The 21426-nt window shown below is 42.3% G+C and overlaps 1 protein-coding gene across 2 annotated transcripts in view; it reads left to right on the top strand.

The window, feature by feature from the left end:
* The window catches only part of atp1a3b (ATPase Na+/K+ transporting subunit alpha 3b), a 40996-nt gene that overhangs the window by 6308 nt on the left and 13262 nt on the right, over positions 1-21426 (top strand). Inside the window, exons 3-13 of one of the 2 annotated variants that reach the window (XM_033980348.2) lie at positions 10446-10520; positions 11553-11612; positions 12330-12533; positions 13348-13461; positions 14440-14574; positions 15394-15511; positions 16609-16877; positions 17972-18170; positions 18782-19026; positions 19945-20137; positions 21244-21419. In XM_033980348.2, the coding sequence (XP_033836239.1) occupies positions 10446-10520; positions 11553-11612; positions 12330-12533; positions 13348-13461; positions 14440-14574; positions 15394-15511; positions 16609-16877; positions 17972-18170; positions 18782-19026; positions 19945-20137; positions 21244-21419 (1788 nt within the window). Of the gene's footprint in view, positions 1-10406; positions 10521-11552; positions 11613-12329; positions 12534-13347; positions 13462-14439; positions 14575-15393; positions 15512-16608; positions 16878-17971; positions 18171-18781; positions 19027-19944; positions 20138-21243; positions 21420-21426 lie in introns of both variants that reach the window. The other variant, XM_033980347.2, reaches the window with a different exon arrangement.

Raw genomic sequence — 21426 nt, forward strand, 5'->3', positions numbered from 1 at the left:
TATCTATCTCCATGGCAACGCAGATATTACATCAGTTACAGGTCAGGTTTATGGAAAGGCGACCTGCGCGCTTTGTAAGAATGTTTTTCAGGGTAATGATTTTGCAATAAAAACGCAATAACTGCATGAATAGAAGGTAGTTTATGGATACGTTTAATGTCGTATTGTGGAACATTCCAGGCAAATTAACAGCGTTGCCATGGAGCCGAGCAGCCCTAACCAAAAACTGCACCTTTAATGAACATATTTCAGGACTGACTGCAGCATTTATCTTCACCTCGACAGCGATGATTTTAATCCTCTCATGAAAATTACATCAAATTCACCAAATCCTCCAAAGCGTTTGCAGTTTTCCGTGTCTCCTCTCCGCAGACGTGACTACAGTGTCCAGTTACGGACGCATCAATTATTGGTCGGCTCACATCAGGGGATCCTAGGAGCGCCGTCGCCATGCCGATCGCTGTGGCGGTCGCTATGGCAACCCCCTCCAAACACGCTCCCCCGACCGGCTCCAGGAGCACAATGCAAAGAGCAGGTTGTTAGCGTTAGCGAGGGAGTGTCCGCCGAATTATTCATGTGAGAGACACAGACCGGAGTGTGGGAACCGGAGCCTCGCGCTCAGGTGACGTGTGTCAGCACGAGGCTCCGGTTATAACGGCGTGTTGACATCTGTCCGGTTTGGTTTAGTCCTGGTTTGTCCTGGTTTAGTCCTGGTTTAGACCTGGTTCAGTCCTGGTTTAGTCCTGTTTTAGACCTGGTTTAGTCCTGGTTTATTCCTGTTTTAGTCCTGGTTTAGACCTGGTTTAGTCCTGGTTTAGTCCTGGTTTAGTCCTGGTTTAGTCCTGGTTTAGACCTGGTTTAGTCCTGGTTTAGTCCTGGTTTAGTCCTGGTTTAGTCCTGGTTTAGACCTGGTTTAGTCCTGGTTTAGTCCTGTTTTAGACATGGTTTATCGCTGGTTTAGTCCTGGTTTAGTCCTGGTTTAGTCCTGGTTTAGTCCTGGTTTAGTCCTGGTTTAGTCCTGGTTTAGTCCTGGTTTAGTCCTGGTTTTACTTTCAAGTACTGATCTCTTCAAACATAATGTGCCTGTGATGTCATATTATTCTAAACATCTGATTGGTGGGCTCCTGATGACATCACACGATCCTATTGGCCAGTCACATTTGACAGAGACAGAGTTAAAGTGCAGATTTTTGTTGTACTGGGGCACGACTGAACAAAAGAGGAATCATTTAGTCCAAACTGAAAAAGCAGAGGATCAGCACAGACAAGAGAATGATCAAACTCATCATTTCTGGAGTTTGTTTTACAGTGAATCACCCGATGAGTCACTCTGAGATCACGCTCCAAACATGAATGGATCATGTGTGTGACACGTGTGTGACACGTGTGTGACACGTGACCCGAGCCTCACGTCCAGGTGAACACGGCTGAGGCTGAAGTGTCTCGTGGACGTGACCACGACGACTGTAATTCCAGACTCCAGTTTGTGTTTCCTCCTGAACAACACGGATCATTGTGTTACACTAAACCAGGACTAAACCAGGACTAAACCAGGACTAAACATGTGCTGTGGGGCATGTTCAGTCCTGGTTCAGTCCTGGTTTAGTCCTGGTTTAGTCCTGCTTTAGTCCTGGTTCAGTCCTGGTTTAGTCCTGGTTCAGTCCTGGTTTAGTCCTGCTTTAGTCCTGGTTTAGTCCTGGTTTAGTCCTGGTTCAGTCCTGGTTCAGTCCTGGTTTAGTCCTGGTTTAGTCCTGGTTTAGTCCTGCTTTAGTCCTGGTTTAGTCCTGGTTCAGTCCTGGTTTAGTCCTGGTTTAGTCCTGGTTTAGTCCTGGTTTAGTCCTGGTTTAGTCCTGGTTCAGTCCTGGTTTAGTCCTGGTTTAGTCCTGGTTTAGTCCTGCTTTAGTCCTGGTTTAGTCCTGGTTTAGTCCTGGTTTAGTCCTGGTTCAGTCCTGGTTCAGTTCTCACATTCACACCTTTGATAACGTAACTAACGACACAAAACCCCGTGTGCTGATTGTTGTGTTGTCGTTAGTTTCTTTTGTGTGTGTTATCAGGGAGCGGAGTGATCGGGGAGTGTTATGGAAACTCGCGGCTTTAGTCGTTTCACATTTGTCGACGGCGCCGCTGTATTACCCATAATGCTCCTGTTCTACCACAAGAAGAAAGAAAATAACACGCACTCAAACTCACCATCTGCCACTTTGACACATCATCTCGCTCGTGTCTATGGATCCACAGCGTGAGAATAAAACTCTATCGCCATGGAAACACGCACGTCACACCACCGCGCCCGGTTACAAGTCAGATCTGTGGAAAAACGACCCCGCTCTTCGTTAAAACGCGTGTGTATCGACCTGTTTTTGAGCAATAAAACACTTCTAATTGACTAAATGGAGCACGGATCGATCGGTTTAATGCCGCACTGTGAGCAAACGCGCCACATCTCCATGGAGACGAGCTGGCAGGCGGTCCACTCCTCCTTTCCCCAGCAGAAAAGTTACACAGTGAACCTTTAATCCAGCTCTATGCACAAACTCAGACATATTGGTCCAGTTTTGTCATGACCGGAGCAGATTTGAAGCGTGACGTGTCAGAAGAAGCAGAAATCTTTAATTAGACGTTAAAAATATGTCAGATTCATGTTGGCGGTTTGAATATTCCCGACTGTGACCAGTACCAAAGCTCGCGGCGCCGTTTCACTCGTATCTTTCGCACACTCACTTAAAATTCCTTGAATCTATTAACAGCTCCGGACTCTAAACCGAGTTGTGCAACGTCCCAGGTCACTGCAGGTCGTCCTCCCAAAACAGCAGACTGTCCCACTGAAGAATCTAATTAGAAAAATAACTACTCAGTCTGTCCCATCTGCCCCATCTGCCCCATCTGCCCCATCTGCACCTGCCCCCCCTCCCTCTGACGACTCCTGTTCCCCGGGTACAGTCGTGTCATTCACACCCTCTCATCCGTCTCTGCTCCGGGACGTTTGTCTCTGTACGAGCTGCTTTGTTAAGCAAACGGCAGCGACCACGAGAACGAGGGAGGGAGGAGAGGGAGGGAGGGAGGGAGGGGGAGAAAGAGGAGAGGGAGAGAGGGAGCGAGCGAGAGAGCAAGGGAACAAGGGAGCAAGGGAGTGAAGGAGAGAGTGAGCGTGGGCGGAGGGCAGGTGGAGGACTGGGAGTGGACTGGGAGCGGTTGGGATTGTTGGGAACATTGATACTCGGCTCGTACCTGCGGGAATGAAAAGAGAATCCAGAGGAAATGTTATGTCATATTAAAATAAGTGTAAATACATCATCTTAAAACTTTTCTTTCTTTTTTTTAAACTTTAAATCAACGTAACATCATTTAATACAAAAAAATGGACTTTATATGTGGCAACAATACAACTTTACAAGACAAGGAAAGCCACAGTGTGAAACTTTTTAGACAAAATAAAAATACAAATAAATAAATACATTAAAATAATAGATAAATAAATCTATAAATAAATAAATAATAAACATTTTTAAATCATGACATCATCCCTTGACAGTTGAGGATCATGAGTTGATTTCATGATTTTAAAATGAGATTATGTCAAATCGCACAATAAAACAATAATCTGCTAAAATAAACAGTCACAATATAAAATATAAAATAGTTCAGTGTAGTATTAGTTTTATTCACCTTTACCTCAAATAAAACCACAAACACTCTACAGTTCACAGACTCAAGATTCAGCCTCTTCAGATCTGAAGATGGACCCAGGACTAAAGATGGAGGATCTGGACAATGGACCGGGATTAACACAGGGTTTAATTCAGGGATTAACACAGGGTTTAATCCAGAGTTTAACACAGGGTTTAACAGGGTATAATCCAGGGTTGGGCTCAGTGTTTGCTCAGTGCGTCTGAAGTGTTGATGTGGAGCTGTCAGTTTTACTCATTGCTGGATTTGTGAAGTTGTAGTGCGGCATTAGTCACTGTGAACAGTAAAAGCTCTTTTGGTTCACACACACACGCACACACACGCACACACACGCACACACACACACACACACACGCTCTGTTTCTCCATCTCTCTTTCTCTCTTTCTCTCTTTCTCTCACAGAAGCGTCTCAGAGGACAGAAGCTTCAGTACTTTTCCACTGCATCTGTTAGTGCTCCACACAGACTCTCCTTCTCTCCTCCCCTCTCATCCTCTCTCCCTCTCTCATCCTCCCTTCTCCTTCTCTATCCCTCCCTCTCTTCTCCTCTTTCCTCCAGAGATCGACCTATTTGTTTTTTTGTTATTTTTTCATGTCTGACGCTTCCATTTGTGGTGAATCCAGAGAAATCGTCCGATGGCTCTGCAGATGTTTTTGGGCTGTCTCTGCTTTTCTCCTCCCTTCTCTCTCTACTCCCCTCCTCTCTCTTATGCTCCTTCTTCTCTCCATCCCTTCCTCTGTCCTCTCCTCTTTCCTCCTCCCCTCCCTCTCTCTTCCTCTGTCCTCTCCTCTTACCTCCTCATGTTTACCTGGGCCTGTCCTCCCCTCTTTCCTCTCCTCTCTTCCTCCTCCTCCTCCTCGTGTCCGGACCTGTCCTCCCTCCTCTCTCTCCTCCTCCTCCCCTCCTCCTCCTCGTGTCCGGGCCTGTCCTCCCTCCTCTCTCTCCTCCTCCTCCCCTCCTCCTCCTCATGTCCGGGCCTGTCTGATCACGCGTGTTCACCTGTCGTTGTATGTTGTGTTTGTGAGCACATAAGCCCCGCCCTCTGCTCCGGGCGTCTCTTTTGTTCAGACAAAGAGCTGCTTTTCTTTGCCCCGATGTTACAAAACTCTGACGGTTTTAACACCAACGTAACCGAGTTCAGACAGAGGCCGAAACTGTTCACAAAAGTGCAATTTTATCTTCGTAATTCTGTCAGTTTTTATATATTTTTTGTAGAACGCCGTGATGCAACGACCAGAACTTACACGTATATAAAAGTTAGCGCTGCAAGCTGAAGCGCCGTCTGCTTACCCTGTGGTTTAACATGTTCTGAAGCGTCCCTGTGTGTCAGATGCCCTCCCTGCGTCTCCATTTTCGTGTTATTCTGCATAAAAACGTCCGACCCTGTAGTTTATCTCTGCACAAACATGTTCTAAAATGTGATTCTCGTGTTCATTTGTCGGCTCTTACTTCATTCTTTTGGTCAATTCTTCTAAAACATGAACTTTTAACCGAATCCTTTACTCAAACATAAACCTCAAACATTATCATTACAGTAAAATTCCCAGATCCGTGTCTCTCCCACGTCGTTCCTCGTTCTGTTGTGATTTGTCGTTGCCGCCTCATGGCCTCACACTTGTGTTATCATTCGCACAATAGTTGAAGTGTTGTGTGACAGTTGGAGTTGGAGTGTGTAGTAAAAGTGTTTGTGGACTGGTCTAAACCTGTTTATCAGGAACACATGGCGTCTGCTGTGAATGTCCTGAGTTTAGTGCGATGAAACGCTGGAACGCTCTGTGCATGTCTGCGTTTATCCTCTGCTGTGATCTCGTGTGTGTGTGTGTGTGTGTGTGTGTGTGTAGACTGTTTATATAAATGGACATAGTGATCATGGGCGTGGCTCCAACTCGTCTCTGGCTCCGATTCACTTTCTATTGAAAAAAACCTCCTCTCTGTAACTGCTGCTGTCGAAAGATTAAAACTGCATTTGCTGTTTTGGATGAAAAACTGGAGTATCGTCCATAATAAACTGTTTCAAAAAGCTGCTAAATATCACTCATATTTGTGGATTTTGTGGTTAATTTTATGAACTTTTGTGAAATTATAAATTACTGACATTATTCTGAACAATTTTTGCACAGTAGTTATACAAACGGACATAGTTAACCTGCTAGTTGTGATCATGGGCGCAATTCTACTGAAAAAACGTCCCCTCTCTGTCTCTGCTGCTTCAGACTCATTTTGGTCTTAAATGTTCAGATTAATCCTCTACATGATCCTGTTTTTTGTTTTGTTTTGTTTTTTGATTGTGTTTGGAGTTTTTTTTTTTATATTTTTAGTTTATTATTTTTATTTATTTATTAATTAATTTTTTTAGTTATTTTGAGGTTGTTGTTTTTTTAGTTTATTTTCTTAATTTTTTTCTTATCTTTGAAGTTTTTTGTTTGTTTGGTTTTTTTTAGTTATATTGAGTTTTTCATTTTGAGTATGTTTTTTTTAATATTTTTTTTTTTTGTTATTTTGAGGTTGTTATTTTTTTGTTTATTTTCTTTATTTTTTGTTATCTTGAATTTTTTTTTTTAAAGTTATTTTGAATTGTTTGTTGTTATTTTTATTTTTTATTTTTTTAATTTTTTTTTGGGGGGGGGGGGGGTTCATTTTGATTTTAATTATTTATTTTTTTTTAACTGTGTCCTCTCTCCGTCTCTGCTGCTTCAGACTCATTTTAGTCATTTTATTTCACTATTGTGTCTGTAAATCAAGATCTGAACATTAATAACAGACAAATCAGGTCCTTCTTCCCCCGAGGTCGCTCCTGTTAGCGTTAGCAACAGGTTTGATTGACAGCGGTCCCCGGCAACCAGCGATTTGTGCAGTAAGACTCATTACCTCCAACGGCCTCACTCTGGATTGGCTCTTTGGTTGCTATGATACTCGCAGTCGGAATTCCAAACATAGAACTCGGCTCCAGATTAGCCGCTATAACTGCTAGCCTCTTCTTTATACAGTCTCTGGTCCTGGGGCGGCTGTGGCGACGAAGAGCAGAGTGACTGAGCAGTTCTCTGTAATGAGCTTTAAGTGTCTGGAAAGGTGCGATATAAATCCAACGGTTAATTCCATTGATTTGAAATCTTAAACCGTGACTTGTACAGTATTTTTTAAAAGTCTGTTGTAGTTTATTTTTCATTATGTGACGTTTGGTCTCATTCATAATTCATTTCTTTTAAAATCTAATTGGAGTACTTCCTTGTTCAGTCATACTTTTTGTAGGACAGGTCAGCGTTTTGTTTCCTGCTTTACTTGTTTCAACTCGTGACAGACATCTCATAAATTATGTTGTGTTCTGTTGTTTTTATGTCTGTGCGTCAGTTGTCAGTCAAAAAACAAACAAGGAAAATAAAAGAACAAGCAGAGCAAGAAAATATGAACCACAGCAAGAGACAAAACACAACACGAAACAACACCAGGGTCCTCCACACCGAACCAGACACCAGCGGATCAGAGCAGCCACCAGGGGGCCACAAACGAGGTCCAGGAGGCATGAACCGGGACGAAGGAGCATACACCTGATCACACACATGGAATACACCAGACAGTAGAGGGCGTAAGCTCCACCTACCGAGTAAAGACACGTGACTACACCATCACTACACCACCACTACACCGTGACTACACCACCACTACACCCTGACTACACTGTCACTACACCCTGACTACACCCTGACTACACCATCACTGCACCACCACTACACCCTGACTACACCCTGACTACACCGTCACTGCACCACCACTACACCCTGACTACACCACCACTACACCCTGACTACACCGTCACTACACTCTGACTACACCGTCACTACACCCTGACTACACCATCACTGCACCACCACTACACCCTGACTACACCCTGACTACACCATCACTGCACCACCACTACACCCTGACTACACCACCACTACACTCTGACTACACCGTCACTACACTCTGACTACACCGTCACTGCACCACCACTACACCCTGACTACACCACCACTACACCCTGACTACACCGTCACTACACTCTGACTACACCGTCACTACACCCTGACTACACCATCACTGCACCACCACTACACCCTGACTACACCGTCACTACACCCTGACTACACCGTCACTACACCCTGACTACACTGTCACTACACCCTGACTACACCATCACTGCACCACCACTACACCCTGACTACACTGTCACTACACCCTGACTACACCCTGACTACACCATCACTGCACCACCACTACACCCTGACTACACCCTGACTACACCATCACTGCACCACCACTACACCCTGACTACACCACCACTACACCCTGACTACACCGTCACTACACTCTGACTACACCGTCACTGCACCACCACTACACCCTGACTACACCGTCACTACACTCTGACTACACCGTCACTACACCAGCACTACACCCTGACTACACCGTCACTACACCCTGACTACACTGTCACTACACCCTGACTACACCATCACTGCACCACCACTACACCCTGACTACACCGTCACTACACCCTGACTACACCGTCACTACACCAGCACTACACCATCATAAAAGTTACATATTGCACTTTTCCGGCTGTAGTCCGTCTGTTTGTTGAGTCTTATCTGTGTCATGTGACCTGGGCCTCTGCTCTCTCACTCCCCCTGGTGTTTGCTCCATATATCAGTCTGTATTGATCGACTCGGGTGGGGTCAATCGAGGGGCTTTTCCTCTGGGACACTTTGGATGAAGGGTCCTAGTCACTTCCTGTCACCTTTGACCTCTCCTGACGACCCGTAACACGCTGCAGGGTCAATAGTGAATTACATCATTTTGAATCTGATGGTTGTTTCATCGATTGCTTGGACCGGTGCTGGTGTCATCGGCGGCGTTTGGAGGGGGCGATGGTGCAAATTCCCAGCCTTACCTCCGTCAGTCGACCCCGGGGCAGCTGTGGCTCGACTGGAATGAACGAAATGTGAAGCGTGTTTGATAAAGCGCAACGTAAACCACACGGAAAATGCAGCTGAAATATGTGTATGTTTGTTTTTCTGTATCAGCGAGTCCAAACGTGACCAAAATGTTCTTTATTTCTTGTATCTTAACATTTTGTACACGTTTTATAGTCGGGAAATACCAGGATTTTGACGTAAAGCGCATCGAGGGACTACTTTTCCTAACGCTGAGCTGATGTCGTACTTGTTTTTGTCGAGCCTCTCTGCTCACCTCTCAGCGACAGACTTCAGTGATATAAAACATCAAAGCTTCAGTGATGCTTTACTCGATTACAAAATAATTTACCGCCTGCCTCCAGCTTTGATGAGGCAGCGCCCGGGCTATGCTAGCGACAGCAGGAAGTAATTAGCTCGAGGTCCAGATAAACCATTTGCTCATTATCGTGCGTGAACAGAGCAGCATCTGATCAGGATCAAATAAATGTGGCTGAACAGACGACTTTTAATTCAATTGTGGAAGGGCACTGGTCTCACGTCTTTGTCGAGCAGCCACAAGAGCAGGCGACCGTAGCCCACTGGAAAAATAGGATTAATGATTCAGAATAGTCTTGTTTGGGTCTAGATTTGTGGCTCGTTTTGTTTCCAGTGTATTTTCCCGTATATTTTCAAGCTAAAGAGGCACTATGTAACTTTTCTGATGATGGGTCCGCCACCTGCTCGTATCCATGGAGATGCTATTGCTAAAATGATACTAATAATCTGGAGTTTCCCCATTGGTAGAAATTGTTTTTTTTAATGATTTCCTGGTTCATCGTGTTTCTCAGTCATTTTTCTCACAGACTTTCTGGAAAAAAAAAAAAAAAGAACGTTTATTAAAAGCTATAAAGGTCCTCGGGATAATCAGCTCTGTGGCGCTAACGACCACCAGACCTGTCGTTTTATTTAAAATTTGTTTCTAAAACTTTTTAAACTGCCAAGTCATTAAAATATTTCACAGAATCTTACATTTTAAACGGCTTTTTTGAACTGAAAACAACCGCGGTGTGGAGATTAGTTAGCACGGAGCTGGTTAGCATGTAGCCAGTTAGCATTTAGCTGGTTAGCATGTAGCTGGTTAGCCTGTGCGATGCCTTTAAACTCTTTATATCTGAATTTCTGAATAGTTTATGGGACAAATGAGCGTCAGTTCAGCTCAAATATTAAACTTGTATTTTTTTCCAAATCTTTTCTGTTTTTACTTTATATGAAGAGTCACAAAACACACCTGGGTAACACTAAACAGTACGACGTGTGTGTTTAAAGAAAATGAGTTATATTTTCAGTCTGTGGTATCGGTCGATATCGGGAATCGTTAGATAAAGTCACAGTATCGACATCAGTATCAGAACAAAAAAAAAACGCTGGATCTGTGCATCTCCACTTAAATCCTGCTGCTTCTTGTGTATTTTTGTAATAACTTGTGTAATGCTGAGGTCAAACACACAGGCTGCGTCTTATGGTCACTCCAGGGGTCACCACAGGGGTCACCACAGGGGTCACCTCAGGGGTCACCTCAGGGGTCACCTCAGGGGTCACCTCAGGGGTCACCTCAGGGGTCACTTCAGCTCAGGTTAAATCAGGTTTTCCATACTGCGTCTATGCTAAGCTAACATGTACCATAGTCTGTAAGTGCTGAGAGCTAAAGCTAACAGTCCCAGGTCAGGAGGGCTCTAGCGCCCTCATCAGGCTCGTGCATGTATAAAACATATGTGTGTGTCTGTAGTATGGGCGGTCAGACAGTTACCGCGTTGCCACCACACAGGACAAAGATGGCCGACCCCCCACCAAGAAGAAGGGGGCCAAGGACATGGACGAGCTCAAGAAGGAGGTCCCCATCGTGAGTAAACTTTATTATACTAAATAAATGTGTGTGTTTTATTTTAATGCCATTCATAAAACAAAACAGGGACATTAACATCATAATTACAGAACAACTGTGCCATTGTGTCATTTAAATATCAGGGAAAAAGCAGTAAGAAGTAACTTTTTATTACTATTAAAAAATGTGCTTTTTTTTGGTCTTTTTTTTTTCTGTAACTTTATTCACAAAACTAAACAAGTTAATAATAATAACAGTTGTGTAGTAATTTAAATAGCAGAAAAATAGAAGTAAGAAATCACTTTTTATTACTATTTTTTTTGTGACTGTTTTTTTGTTTTTTCTGTGTGACTTAATTCATTAAACTAAACAAGTTAATAATAATTTAACATATATATATATAAATATTAATTTAAACAGCAGTAATTCAAGTGTATTAATCTATCCCCAAATAAATACATATATATATAACTGTTTTTTTGTTTGTTTTTTAATTGAATTAAAAAATGGCTTTATTATTATTATTATTATTATTATTATTATTATTATTATTATTATTATTATTATTATTATTATTATTTATTTATTTATTTATTTTTAACTCCTGTGTCTGTGGTTGGGATTTACATAACATGGAACAAAAAACAAAACAAAAAAAGAAATCACCATTACATTAAAATACCACCAAAAACTGCACTTTTTCACACTCCATTCTTATATTTATAATAGCAGTGATTTCTGTTTTTCTCTAGTGTTTATAATCAGTTCATTTTTGCATTCACTTTAACTGGACAAAGTTGTAGTACTGCACATTTATCTGCTCTTAAAGTACTTGAGTAAACGTGTATCTGCAGTAGTTTTGTGGGGAGGGTCTAAGAGTTTTCAGCTCTTCCTGTTGACCCTGGATCAGCTCAAAGACGACTCAGGTGAACTGCATGTTTAGACCGAACTGAATCACAAATATATGAAACATTTAAAACTTCATTAAATTATAAAATAAACACACTCAAATATAAAGTACTGATTGTATTGTTGTGTTTTGTTTTGCAGACGGAGCATAAAATGTCCGTGGAGGAAGTTTGCAGGAAATACCAGACTGACATCGTCCAGGTGAGCGGACGCTGCTGTGACGCCGCACGGCCACACGATGGCGCCGGAGTCACATTGGGCCGCGCTCTGAGGTTTAAGCTGTGGTTTTGTAGGATTCAAATGTCAAACTGAAAATCTGAACCGGAAAAGAGCTGTTAAATATTACTTTTACTGCAGTACATTTAAGAGAAGTATCTGTAATTTCTACTTCACTACATTTATAAACAGGATTGAAAAGTAAAAAGTACTTTTCATACAATCTGAGGGGTTATTTTTACCATGTCCGTGGAAACATCCTGGGTAAAGTTTAAGAGTTTAAGCTTCGATTTTGTGCAAAACAAAAATAAAAACACAAAAATCATAAGAAAAGTTAAGAAATGGACTCGTCTTATATAAAATATGTGTCATTTTAATCAATATCTACATTTACTCAACAAACGTGTGAAATACTTTTACTTTTTACTCTTTAAGTACATTTTTAAACAGGTGCTTACGTACTTTTACTTAAGTAGTTTTTTCATGTGCTACTTTTACTTTTACTTGAGTTTTTACTTGTACTTGTACTTTTACTTAAGTAACAGAATAATAAGTTTTAAACGGAGGATAAAACAAACTTAATAAAACATGAACATCTTATTTTGATCCATCACATCGTCTCAGGACATGATGAACATTTAGAATCTCTGTGTTTGTCTTTTCTTCATTTCACACTTTAAAGTTTCTCTCTTGTGGTTTCAGGGTTTAACCAACTCTCGGGCCGCTGAGTTCCTGAAACGGGACGGTCCCAACGCGCTGACTCCGCCCCCCACCACGCCCGAGTGGGTCAAGTTCTGTCGTCAGCTGTTTGGAGGTTTCTCCATCCTCCTCTGGACCGGAGCCATCCTCTGTTTTCTGGCCTACGCCATCCAGGCGGCGACGGAGGACGACCCGGCGGGAGACAACGTACGAGACGCTTTTATAGATACTACTACTGCAGCTACTTCTACTTTTACTACTACTACAGCTATTACGACTGCTACTATGATAACTACAATAAATATACTACACCTACTGCAACAGCTACTGCTATTTCTACTCTGTACTTTTACTATCACTCCTCCTCCTGCTACTGATATTACTACTTTTACTACTATCTTATTAAGCTTCTACTACTGCTACTATTACTTGTACTACTACTACCACTACTACCATTACTACTATTACTACTGCTACTACTATTTCCACTCTTATTTTTACTAACACTCCTTCTCCTTCTACTGCTAATTTTGACAACTTTTACTACTACCTGCTGCTGCTATCACTACTACTACTACTACTACTACTACTACTACTACTACTACTACTACTACTACTACTACTACTCTCTGTAGTACTACTATTAATACACCATACTCATATATATATAGCTTCATAAGATTATTACTGCTTCTGCTGCTACTAAAGGAATATTACTACTTCTAGGCCTACTACTACTACTACTACTACTAGAACTACTACTACTACTACTACTACTACTACTGATATAAATACATCAAACTTAGATGTTACTGCTGCTGCTACATGAGTACTACTTCTACTTCTACTACCACCACTCTTGCTACTACTGCAACTAATCTGACCTACTGCATTTACACGTTTTTACTGTTACTACCAGTACTGCCAATACGTGTTACTACTACTACTACTACTACTACTACTACACCCACCGCTGTACTATTACGTGTAAGTGTAATCCGACGTGTTTCCGTGTGTCCAGTTGTACCTGGGAATCGTGCTGACCGCCGTCGTCGTCATCACCGGATGTTTCTCTTATTTCCAAGAAGCAAAAAGCTCCAAGATCATGGAGTCGTTCAAGAACATGGTGCCTCAGGTGAGAACCGCCCGGTCACATGACGTCACTGCGCCGTCAGCGGCCCGTCCGTGACTCTTAGAACGACGACAGGTTAGGCCCGGTGCCATGACGATTAACAAGTTTAAATAAACAAACTAAATATCCCATGTAAGTTAAGGATTTTACTGTCGACATAAAGGAACAAACAGGGACTTATATCAAAATACGACAATTTTAAGCCATAAGATAAATACTGCACATTGTTAGACCTAAACCACAGATTGTTTATATAAATTGACGTAGCTAACCTGCTAGCCGCCGCGTTACAAACAGGAAGTGATCATGGGCGCACTTCCTGTCTCTCCTCTCTCTGTCTCTGCTGCTTCAGAATCATTTTGGTCTTAAATGTTCAGATTAACCCTCGACATGATCCTGGGGTTTATTTTTTTATTTTGATTGTGTTTGTTTTTTTGTTATTTTTAGTTTATTATTATTATTTATTTATTTATATATTTTTTTGTTATTTTGAGGTTGTTGTTTTATTTTATTAATTTTTTTCTTATCTTTGAAGTTTTTTTTTTTGTTTGTTTTTTTTTTTAGTTATATTGAGTTGTTTTTTTTTAATTGAGTTGTGTTTTTTTCATTTTGAGTGTGTTTGTTTGTTTTTTTGTTATTTTTAGTTTATTATTATTATTTATTTATTTATATATTTTTTTGTTATTTTGAGGTTGTTATTTTTTTGTTTATTTTGTTTATTTTTTTTGTTATCTTGAAGTTTTTTGGGTTTTTTTTGTTATTTTGAATTGTTTTTTTATTTTTTTTTATTGCCACTATAACTGCCTCAATGAGCTTTGGTGTGTGTATTTTCTCTGGTTGAAGATTTCTTTCATTAATCCCTGGAGTCGTATCAGTTCCCATCCTGTGTTTTAAAGTGTTACATAAAAACAGAGCATTTTCCCTGGACTGTGTGCTGCTGGATTCACGTGATTTTCCTGATGTTTTCTCTCGTGTGAGCAGCAAGCCTTAGTGATCCGTGAGGGGGAGAAGGTGCAGATTAACGCCGAGGAGGTGGTGGCTGGAGACCTGATCGAAGTGAAAGGAGGAGACAGGATCCCCGCCGACATCAGGGTGGTGTCCGCCCACGGCTGCAAGGTACGGAGGAAGAAGAGGTTTATATGAGAGTACTACAGTCAGACAGGTTTTATTTAAATGTACTACAGAGTTGGAAGGGTTAGAGTTGGGGTTTTTTTTGTTTTTTTTGTTTTTTAATTTGTGATATTAGTTTGTGTGTGAGTAGGTAAGTAAAAAAAAAAAAAAAAACAGAAAAAAAACAGAAAAAAATAAGAAGGAAAGGGCAGAATATTTAAAAAGAAAAGAAAAAATACATAATTTAGTGAGATCCCATTTTTTAAGTTAGAGTTTAACACTGAACATCACACTTTATGTAATAGTATCTTTGAATTTTAAAGCTCTGCAGGTTCAAGATTCAGATCCTGAAAATCTCTCCCCGGACTCATTTTTGTTTTGACCTCAGTTTGAAAAATGGAGAGAAGAAGCTGCTTAAAGAGAAAAAGAAAGAAAAAACTAAACATTCAGAATGATTTTAGCACTTAGGGGTTTAAAAGTTTATTATAATGTTGTAAAACCTCTGTGGTTCTATTGGCTCGTGTTCTTGTTCTATCCCTGTTGTGTCAGGAGGGGGCGCTGTGGGGGTTTTATGAGTCTGTTCTGTGTTAAAAAGGACAGAGTTAGTTGTTGTCATGTCACGGGTTTGAGAGAAGCAGGACTGAAAACTGAGGTTGTTGGGGTTTTTTTAAGAGTTAGTCTGAGCTGAGGCTTTAACAGCGGCTCGTCAGGAAGTGTCTGGGGTGAGGGAAGTCTGAGCGTCCCTGTTTACACCATGGACAGACGGATTATATCATGTATTTAGTGTTTTTGTCCACATATCCAGCTCTTATTCTTATTTTCCAGGTGGATAACTCGTCTCTGACCGGAGAGTCCGAGCCTCAGAACAGGTCACCTGACTGTACCCATGACAACCCTCTGGAAACCCGCAATGTCGCTTTCTTTTCAACAAACTGTGTGGAAGGTACAGTTTTGTGTTTAATGGAATGATTTTAGATGATTTAGAGGAAAGCAGAGAGATGTAGAACACTCTGGAAGCTCAGGGTTTGGAATGAAACACGTTTTTTTCACTTTACCTTTTCTTTATTTGCATTTTCGTGGTCGGAATTTTAAATATTATCGGCCCCTAAACTTTCGCCTCCATCAGCTTCTGCCGTGTTTGTCTTTTGGCCGGACGTAATTTCAGCTGATAATAATTTATACATTTTTATTTGAATAGCACCAACTTTTTCTGTGTTTTCTGAGTTGATTTTGAGTTGATTTTGAGTTAATTTTGAGTTAAATTTGAGTTAATTTTGAGTTCATTTTTGTGCTCACAGAGAAACACCTTGAACTTTAAGCCACGTTTTGTTTCACGTGGAAAAATCCAGTATTTACAAAGATATTAACCAAAAAAAACAGAACAAAATATAAACATTTTGACCGTTAAAAATCAAATTGAACCATAGAAATCTGATCTGAAACATGTGTATAAAAGTATAAATGTTTATTATTATGACAAACCTGAACTCAGCCCGTGCACTGTCTCAACTTCCTGGTATTTGCGACATTTTGAAAACTTTTGCTCATTCAAAAGTGATAATATTTTGTTTTAAATTGCTAATCGCTATGACAACTTCAAAACCATAAAACAAAACTCCTGTATGAGACAAAATGGACTCGTGTTGAGCTTTAATCCATCAAAAACAGACCTGGAGTTGTGTTTTACAAAGCTCTAAATGCTCTAAATGAAGTTGGTTTAAAGGCGACATATTAGTGAAAACACTGTTCCACCTTGTGATGTCATCAAGTGGTAGTTTCCAAAGTGACCAGCTCCTTTTACCTTTAGTTCAGTCGAGATTCCAAGTAACTCCAGGACTGAAATGATCCAAATGATTCTATAAATGAAGGTGTGTGGAGTTTAAAAACACAGTGGAGCACTTCCTGTATCACCACCTGATGACATCACAAGGTGGAACGGAGTGTTTTCAGTTTGACAGAAGAGCTCAGCCTAAATCTGCAGGTTTGTTTGTGCGTTAAACGTAAAATGTCGCCTTTAAACCAAATTCCTCTTGCTCTTAGGCACTGCTCGTGGAATCGTGATCTGCACCGGTGACCGCACGGTTATGGGGCGCATCGCTACGCTGACGTCCGGACTGGAGACGGGAAAAACCCCCATCGCCAAAGAGATCGAGCACTTCATCCACATCATCACGGGCGTGGCGGTGTTCCTCGGAGTCACCTTCTTCATCCTGGCCATTATCCTGGGGTACACCTGGCTGGAGGCCGTCATCTTCCTCATCGGAATCATCGTGGCCAACGTCCCCGAGGGTCTGCTGGCGACGGTCACTGTGAGTACCTCAGAGCGACGGCGAGGTACAGAGCGACGGCGAGGTACAGAGCGACGGCGAGGTGCAGAGCGACGGCGAGGTACAGAGCGACGGCGAGGTACAGAGGGTCAGCGTTTATCTCGGGGGTCACGTTCTAAAAATAACCCACGATCGGCGAAATCCACGAAGTATCTGCTTTATTTGTTACATTATTCTCTCTGTTTTTGTCTGTAAAACCCCTCACCACACACTTTATACACTTTTCTCACACACTGTTTCTTCATCTTCCTTTTTCTTTCTTTCTTTCTTTTTTCTTTCTATTTCTCTTTCTTTCATTTTCTTTCTTTTTTCTCTTTCTTTCTTTCTTTTTTTCTTTTTCCTCACCACACACTTTATACACTTTTCTCACACAGGCGTTAACATTTTCTCACATTTCTCTCTCGTTTAAACTCTCTCAAAGTTCAAACCTTCGTAGGCGTCTTTGTCGGTGCAGAACGTTTCATCGACATTGTGGGTTTTGTCGGGGAGAAAACAAATTGCAAACGTACAGCACTTCAGAGTCACACTGAGATCCAACGTTTATGTAAATTTGTCTGAACACATTCTGTACTGGACAGGAGACACGGCACGGAGGAGACTGATGGACAATGGTCTACAGTCCAACAGCCAATCAGGACGCACGACACAATGGTCTACAGTCCAACAGCCAATCAGGACGCACGACACAATGGTCTACAGTCCAACAGCCAATCAGGACGCACGACACAATGGTCTACAGTCCAACAGCCAATCAGGACGCACGACACAATGGTCTACAGTCCAACAGCCAATCAGGACGCACGACACAATGGTCTACAGTCCAACAGCCAATCAGGACGTAGAACATAATACACATTCATACACTGAACACTGGCAGGGAAAGAGTGTTACCTTCAACATCCTCGCTCCTGATTGGCTCTTTGGTTGCTATGATACTCGTGGTCAAATCTCTGCTCAGATTCGCCGCCGCCGTCGCCTCGATGAGCTTCATTCGTTCTGATTCTCGTGGTTCTCTTCTGGTCAGATAAACGTGGTCTTAGTCCAGACGTCGTCTCTGAGGTGAACCTTGTGTCCAGGTGTGTCTGACCCTGACGGCGAAGCGCATGGCCAAGAAGAACTGTCTGGTGAAGAACCTGGAGGCCGTGGAGACTCTGGGCTCCACCTCCACCATCTGCTCCGACAAGACGGGAACCCTGACCCAGAACAGGATGACCGTGGCCCACATGTGGTTCGACAACCAGATCCACGAGGCCGACACCACCGAGGACCAGTCTGGTGAGGAGTACTACGAGTACTACTACTACTGCTACTACTACTGCTGCTGCTACTGCTATTGCTACTACTATTACTACAACTAATACTGCTACTGCTACTACTATTATCAATACTAATACAATGACTGTCAGTACTACTAATACTACTACTCCTGCTAATACTATGGTTACAATTACTGCTAACTGCTGCTATGACTACTACTACTACTACTACTACTACTACTACTACAACTCCTACTGCTTGTATTTCCACTCTTCCTCCTGCTCTTCTTCCTCATCCTGCTCTTACTCCTCCTGATCTTCCTCGTCCTCCTGCTGCTCCTTCTCCTCTTCTTCCTCCTCCTCCTTTCCTCCTGCTCCTCCTTGTCCTCTTCCTCCTGCTCCTCCTTGTCCTCTTCCTCCTCCTGCTCCTCTTCCTCCTCCTGCTCCTCCTCTTTCTCCTCCTCCTCTTTTCCTTGTCGTTCCAGGCACATCGATAAATCCTCTGTGACGTGGCAGTCTTTGGCCCGTGTGGCCGGTCTGTGTAATCGCGCTCCTCCTCCTGCTCCTCCTCCTCTTCCTCCTCCTGCTCCTCCTCCTCCTCCTCTCTAAACCCTTTCCCTCTCGTTCCAGGCGCGTCGTTCGATAAATCCTCTGTGACGTGGCAGTCTTTGGCCCGTGTGGCCGGTCTGTGTAATCGCGCTCAGTTTAAGGCGGGACAGGACTCCATCGCCATCCTGAAACGGGACGTGGCCGGAGACGCGTCGGAGTCGGCTCTGCTCAAATGTATCGAGTTGTCCTGCGGGTCGGTCCGACAGATGAGGGACCGGAACAAGAAGGTGGCGGAGATCCCGTTCAACTCCACCAACAAATACCAGGTAAAGACCCGAGAGACTCACGGGTCTGAGGGTCTGAGGGTCTCAAATCCACCAGGACCAACAGGAAACTTTGACTCTCCAGGAACTAAACCAGGTCTAGAACTGGACTGTGTCAGGTCTGGACTAAACCAGAACCAAACACAGATCCTCAGACTCCACCACGGTCAGATCTTTATGTTTTTGGTAAATTTACAAAACTCCAGATGAAAATATACACGAATCAAAGCTTAAATACAGACCCCAGAGCAAAGAAATACTCAAGTAAAGCTAAAAGTATCACCTGAAAACATCTACTTAAGTTAAAGTATTAAAGTACCTGTATAAAAGTGTACTTAAAGAGTAAAGTAAAAGTATTCCACGCAGGTTTTGAGTCTAATAAAGCTCCAGATGTGGTGATTTTGATCATTTTTATTTTTGTTTTGCTCAAATTCTGAACGTGTTAAAAATAAACAATAATAAAAAAATACTTTTACTTTTCGGTCTTGGGTAGTGGAGTAGAAAGTACAGCAGTGAAGTAAAAAGTATCTTCTTTAAAATGCACAGTACAGATACCTACACTTAGTACTTTACTACTTTTACTTTTACTTTCGACAGTGACGTGTTTTTACTCAAGTGTTTAAACTGTCACATGTTGAAAATGTCGACAATTAATGTGATTATTATGTAAAAAAACAAAAAAACTAAATAAAAACAAAACAACAAAAATAACAAAAATAACAAAAATAACACACATACACCTCACATTTTCCACTCTTTTTTTTTGTTATTAAAAAAACACAATATATTAGAACCATCCTCCATTGGGGTACTCCTCACTCCAGACTCAGAGTACCCGCTGCTCCTCACACGTTTAATCCCAGTGGCGTTGGACGGGGACAGTAAATAAACCCTTTGTGACGTATTCTCTCCGTCCTTCAGCTCTCCGTCCACGAGACAGAAGACCCCAACGATAACCGCTACCTGCTGGTGATGAAGGGGGCGCCAGAGAGGATCCTGGACCGCTGCTCCACCATCATGATCCAGGGCAAAGAGCAGCCCATGGACGAGGAGATGAAGGAGGCTTTTCAGAACGCCTACATGGAGCTGGGCGGGCTGGGGGAGAGGGTCCTGGGTAAGAGACGCTCAAACGTTTAAATGAAGGTTTAAAGAGTCGAGTGAATCCAAACGTCTGTGACTCACGACGGACGACAGAAGCTTCAGTCTGTGAGGCGTCAGTTTCATCGTAACAGAAGAAAAGTTCATGAAATTAAAAATGTTATAATGAGGAAATAAGTTCAGACGTTTCATCGGGTTCAGAGCCTTGAATTGAAAATATTTCACTAATAAATACTGTGTAAAAAGTTTGCATAAATAGGGTTAGAGTTAGGGTTTAAGGTTTAGGGTTAGGGTTAAGTGTCTAGGGTTTAAGGTTAGAGTTTGGGTTAGCATTGTGGACTGGGGTTACCGTCAGGGTTTAGAGTTAGGGTTAGGGGTTGGCGTTAGGGTTAAAGTTTAGAGTTAAAGGTTAGGGTTTAAGGTTAAGGTTTAGGTTTAGGGTTTGGGGTGAGTTATTTAGTTATAAATTCATATAAAAATTAGACGTGTGTGATGTTTCTATTACATCCTGATATATTTCCCAGGTTAAGGTTTAGGGTTTAGGGCTTAGGGTTTAGGGTTTAGGGTTTAGGGCTTAGGGTTTAGGGTTTAGGGTTTAGCGCTTAAGGTTTAGGGTTTAGGGCTTAGGGTTTAGGACTTAGGGTTTAGGGCTTAGGGTTTAGGGTTTAGGGCTTAGGGTTTGGGGTTTAGGGCTTAGGGTTTAGGGTTTAGGGCTTGGGGTTTAGTGCTTAGGGTTTAGGGCTTAGGGTTTAGGGTTTAGGGCTTAGGGTTTAGGGCTTAAGGTTTAGGGTTTAGGGCTTAGGGTTTAGGGCTTATGGTTTAGGACTTAGGGTTTAGGGCTTAGGGTTTAGGACTTAGGGTTTAGGGCTTATGGTTTAGGACTTAGGGTTTAGGGCTTAGGGTTTGGGGTTTAGGGTTTAGGGCTTATGGTTTAGGACTTAGGGTTTAGGGCTTAGGGTTTGGGGTTTAGGGTTTAGGGCTTAGGGTTTAGGACTTAGGGTTTAGGGCTTAGGGTTTGGGGTTTAGGATTTAGGGTTTAGGGTTTAGGGCTTACGGTGAGTTATTATATAAATATCAGCCGTGTGTGATGTTTCTGATGTTTATCTTTTGATACATTTCCAGGTTTCTGTCACCTGATGCTGCCTGAGGACCAGTATCCAAAAGGCTTCGCCTTCGACACAGAGGACGTGAACTTCCAGACGGACAATCTGTGCTTCGTGGGGCTGATATCCATGATCGACCCGCCCAGAGCCGCCGTGCCCGACGCCGTGGGCAAGTGCAGATCGGCTGGTATCAAGGTACTTT

Source organism: Periophthalmus magnuspinnatus, chromosome 16 (genome assembly GCF_009829125.3).
Source record: "Periophthalmus magnuspinnatus isolate fPerMag1 chromosome 16, fPerMag1.2.pri, whole genome shotgun sequence".
NCBI lineage: Eukaryota > Metazoa > Chordata > Actinopteri > Gobiiformes > Gobiidae > Periophthalmus > Periophthalmus magnuspinnatus.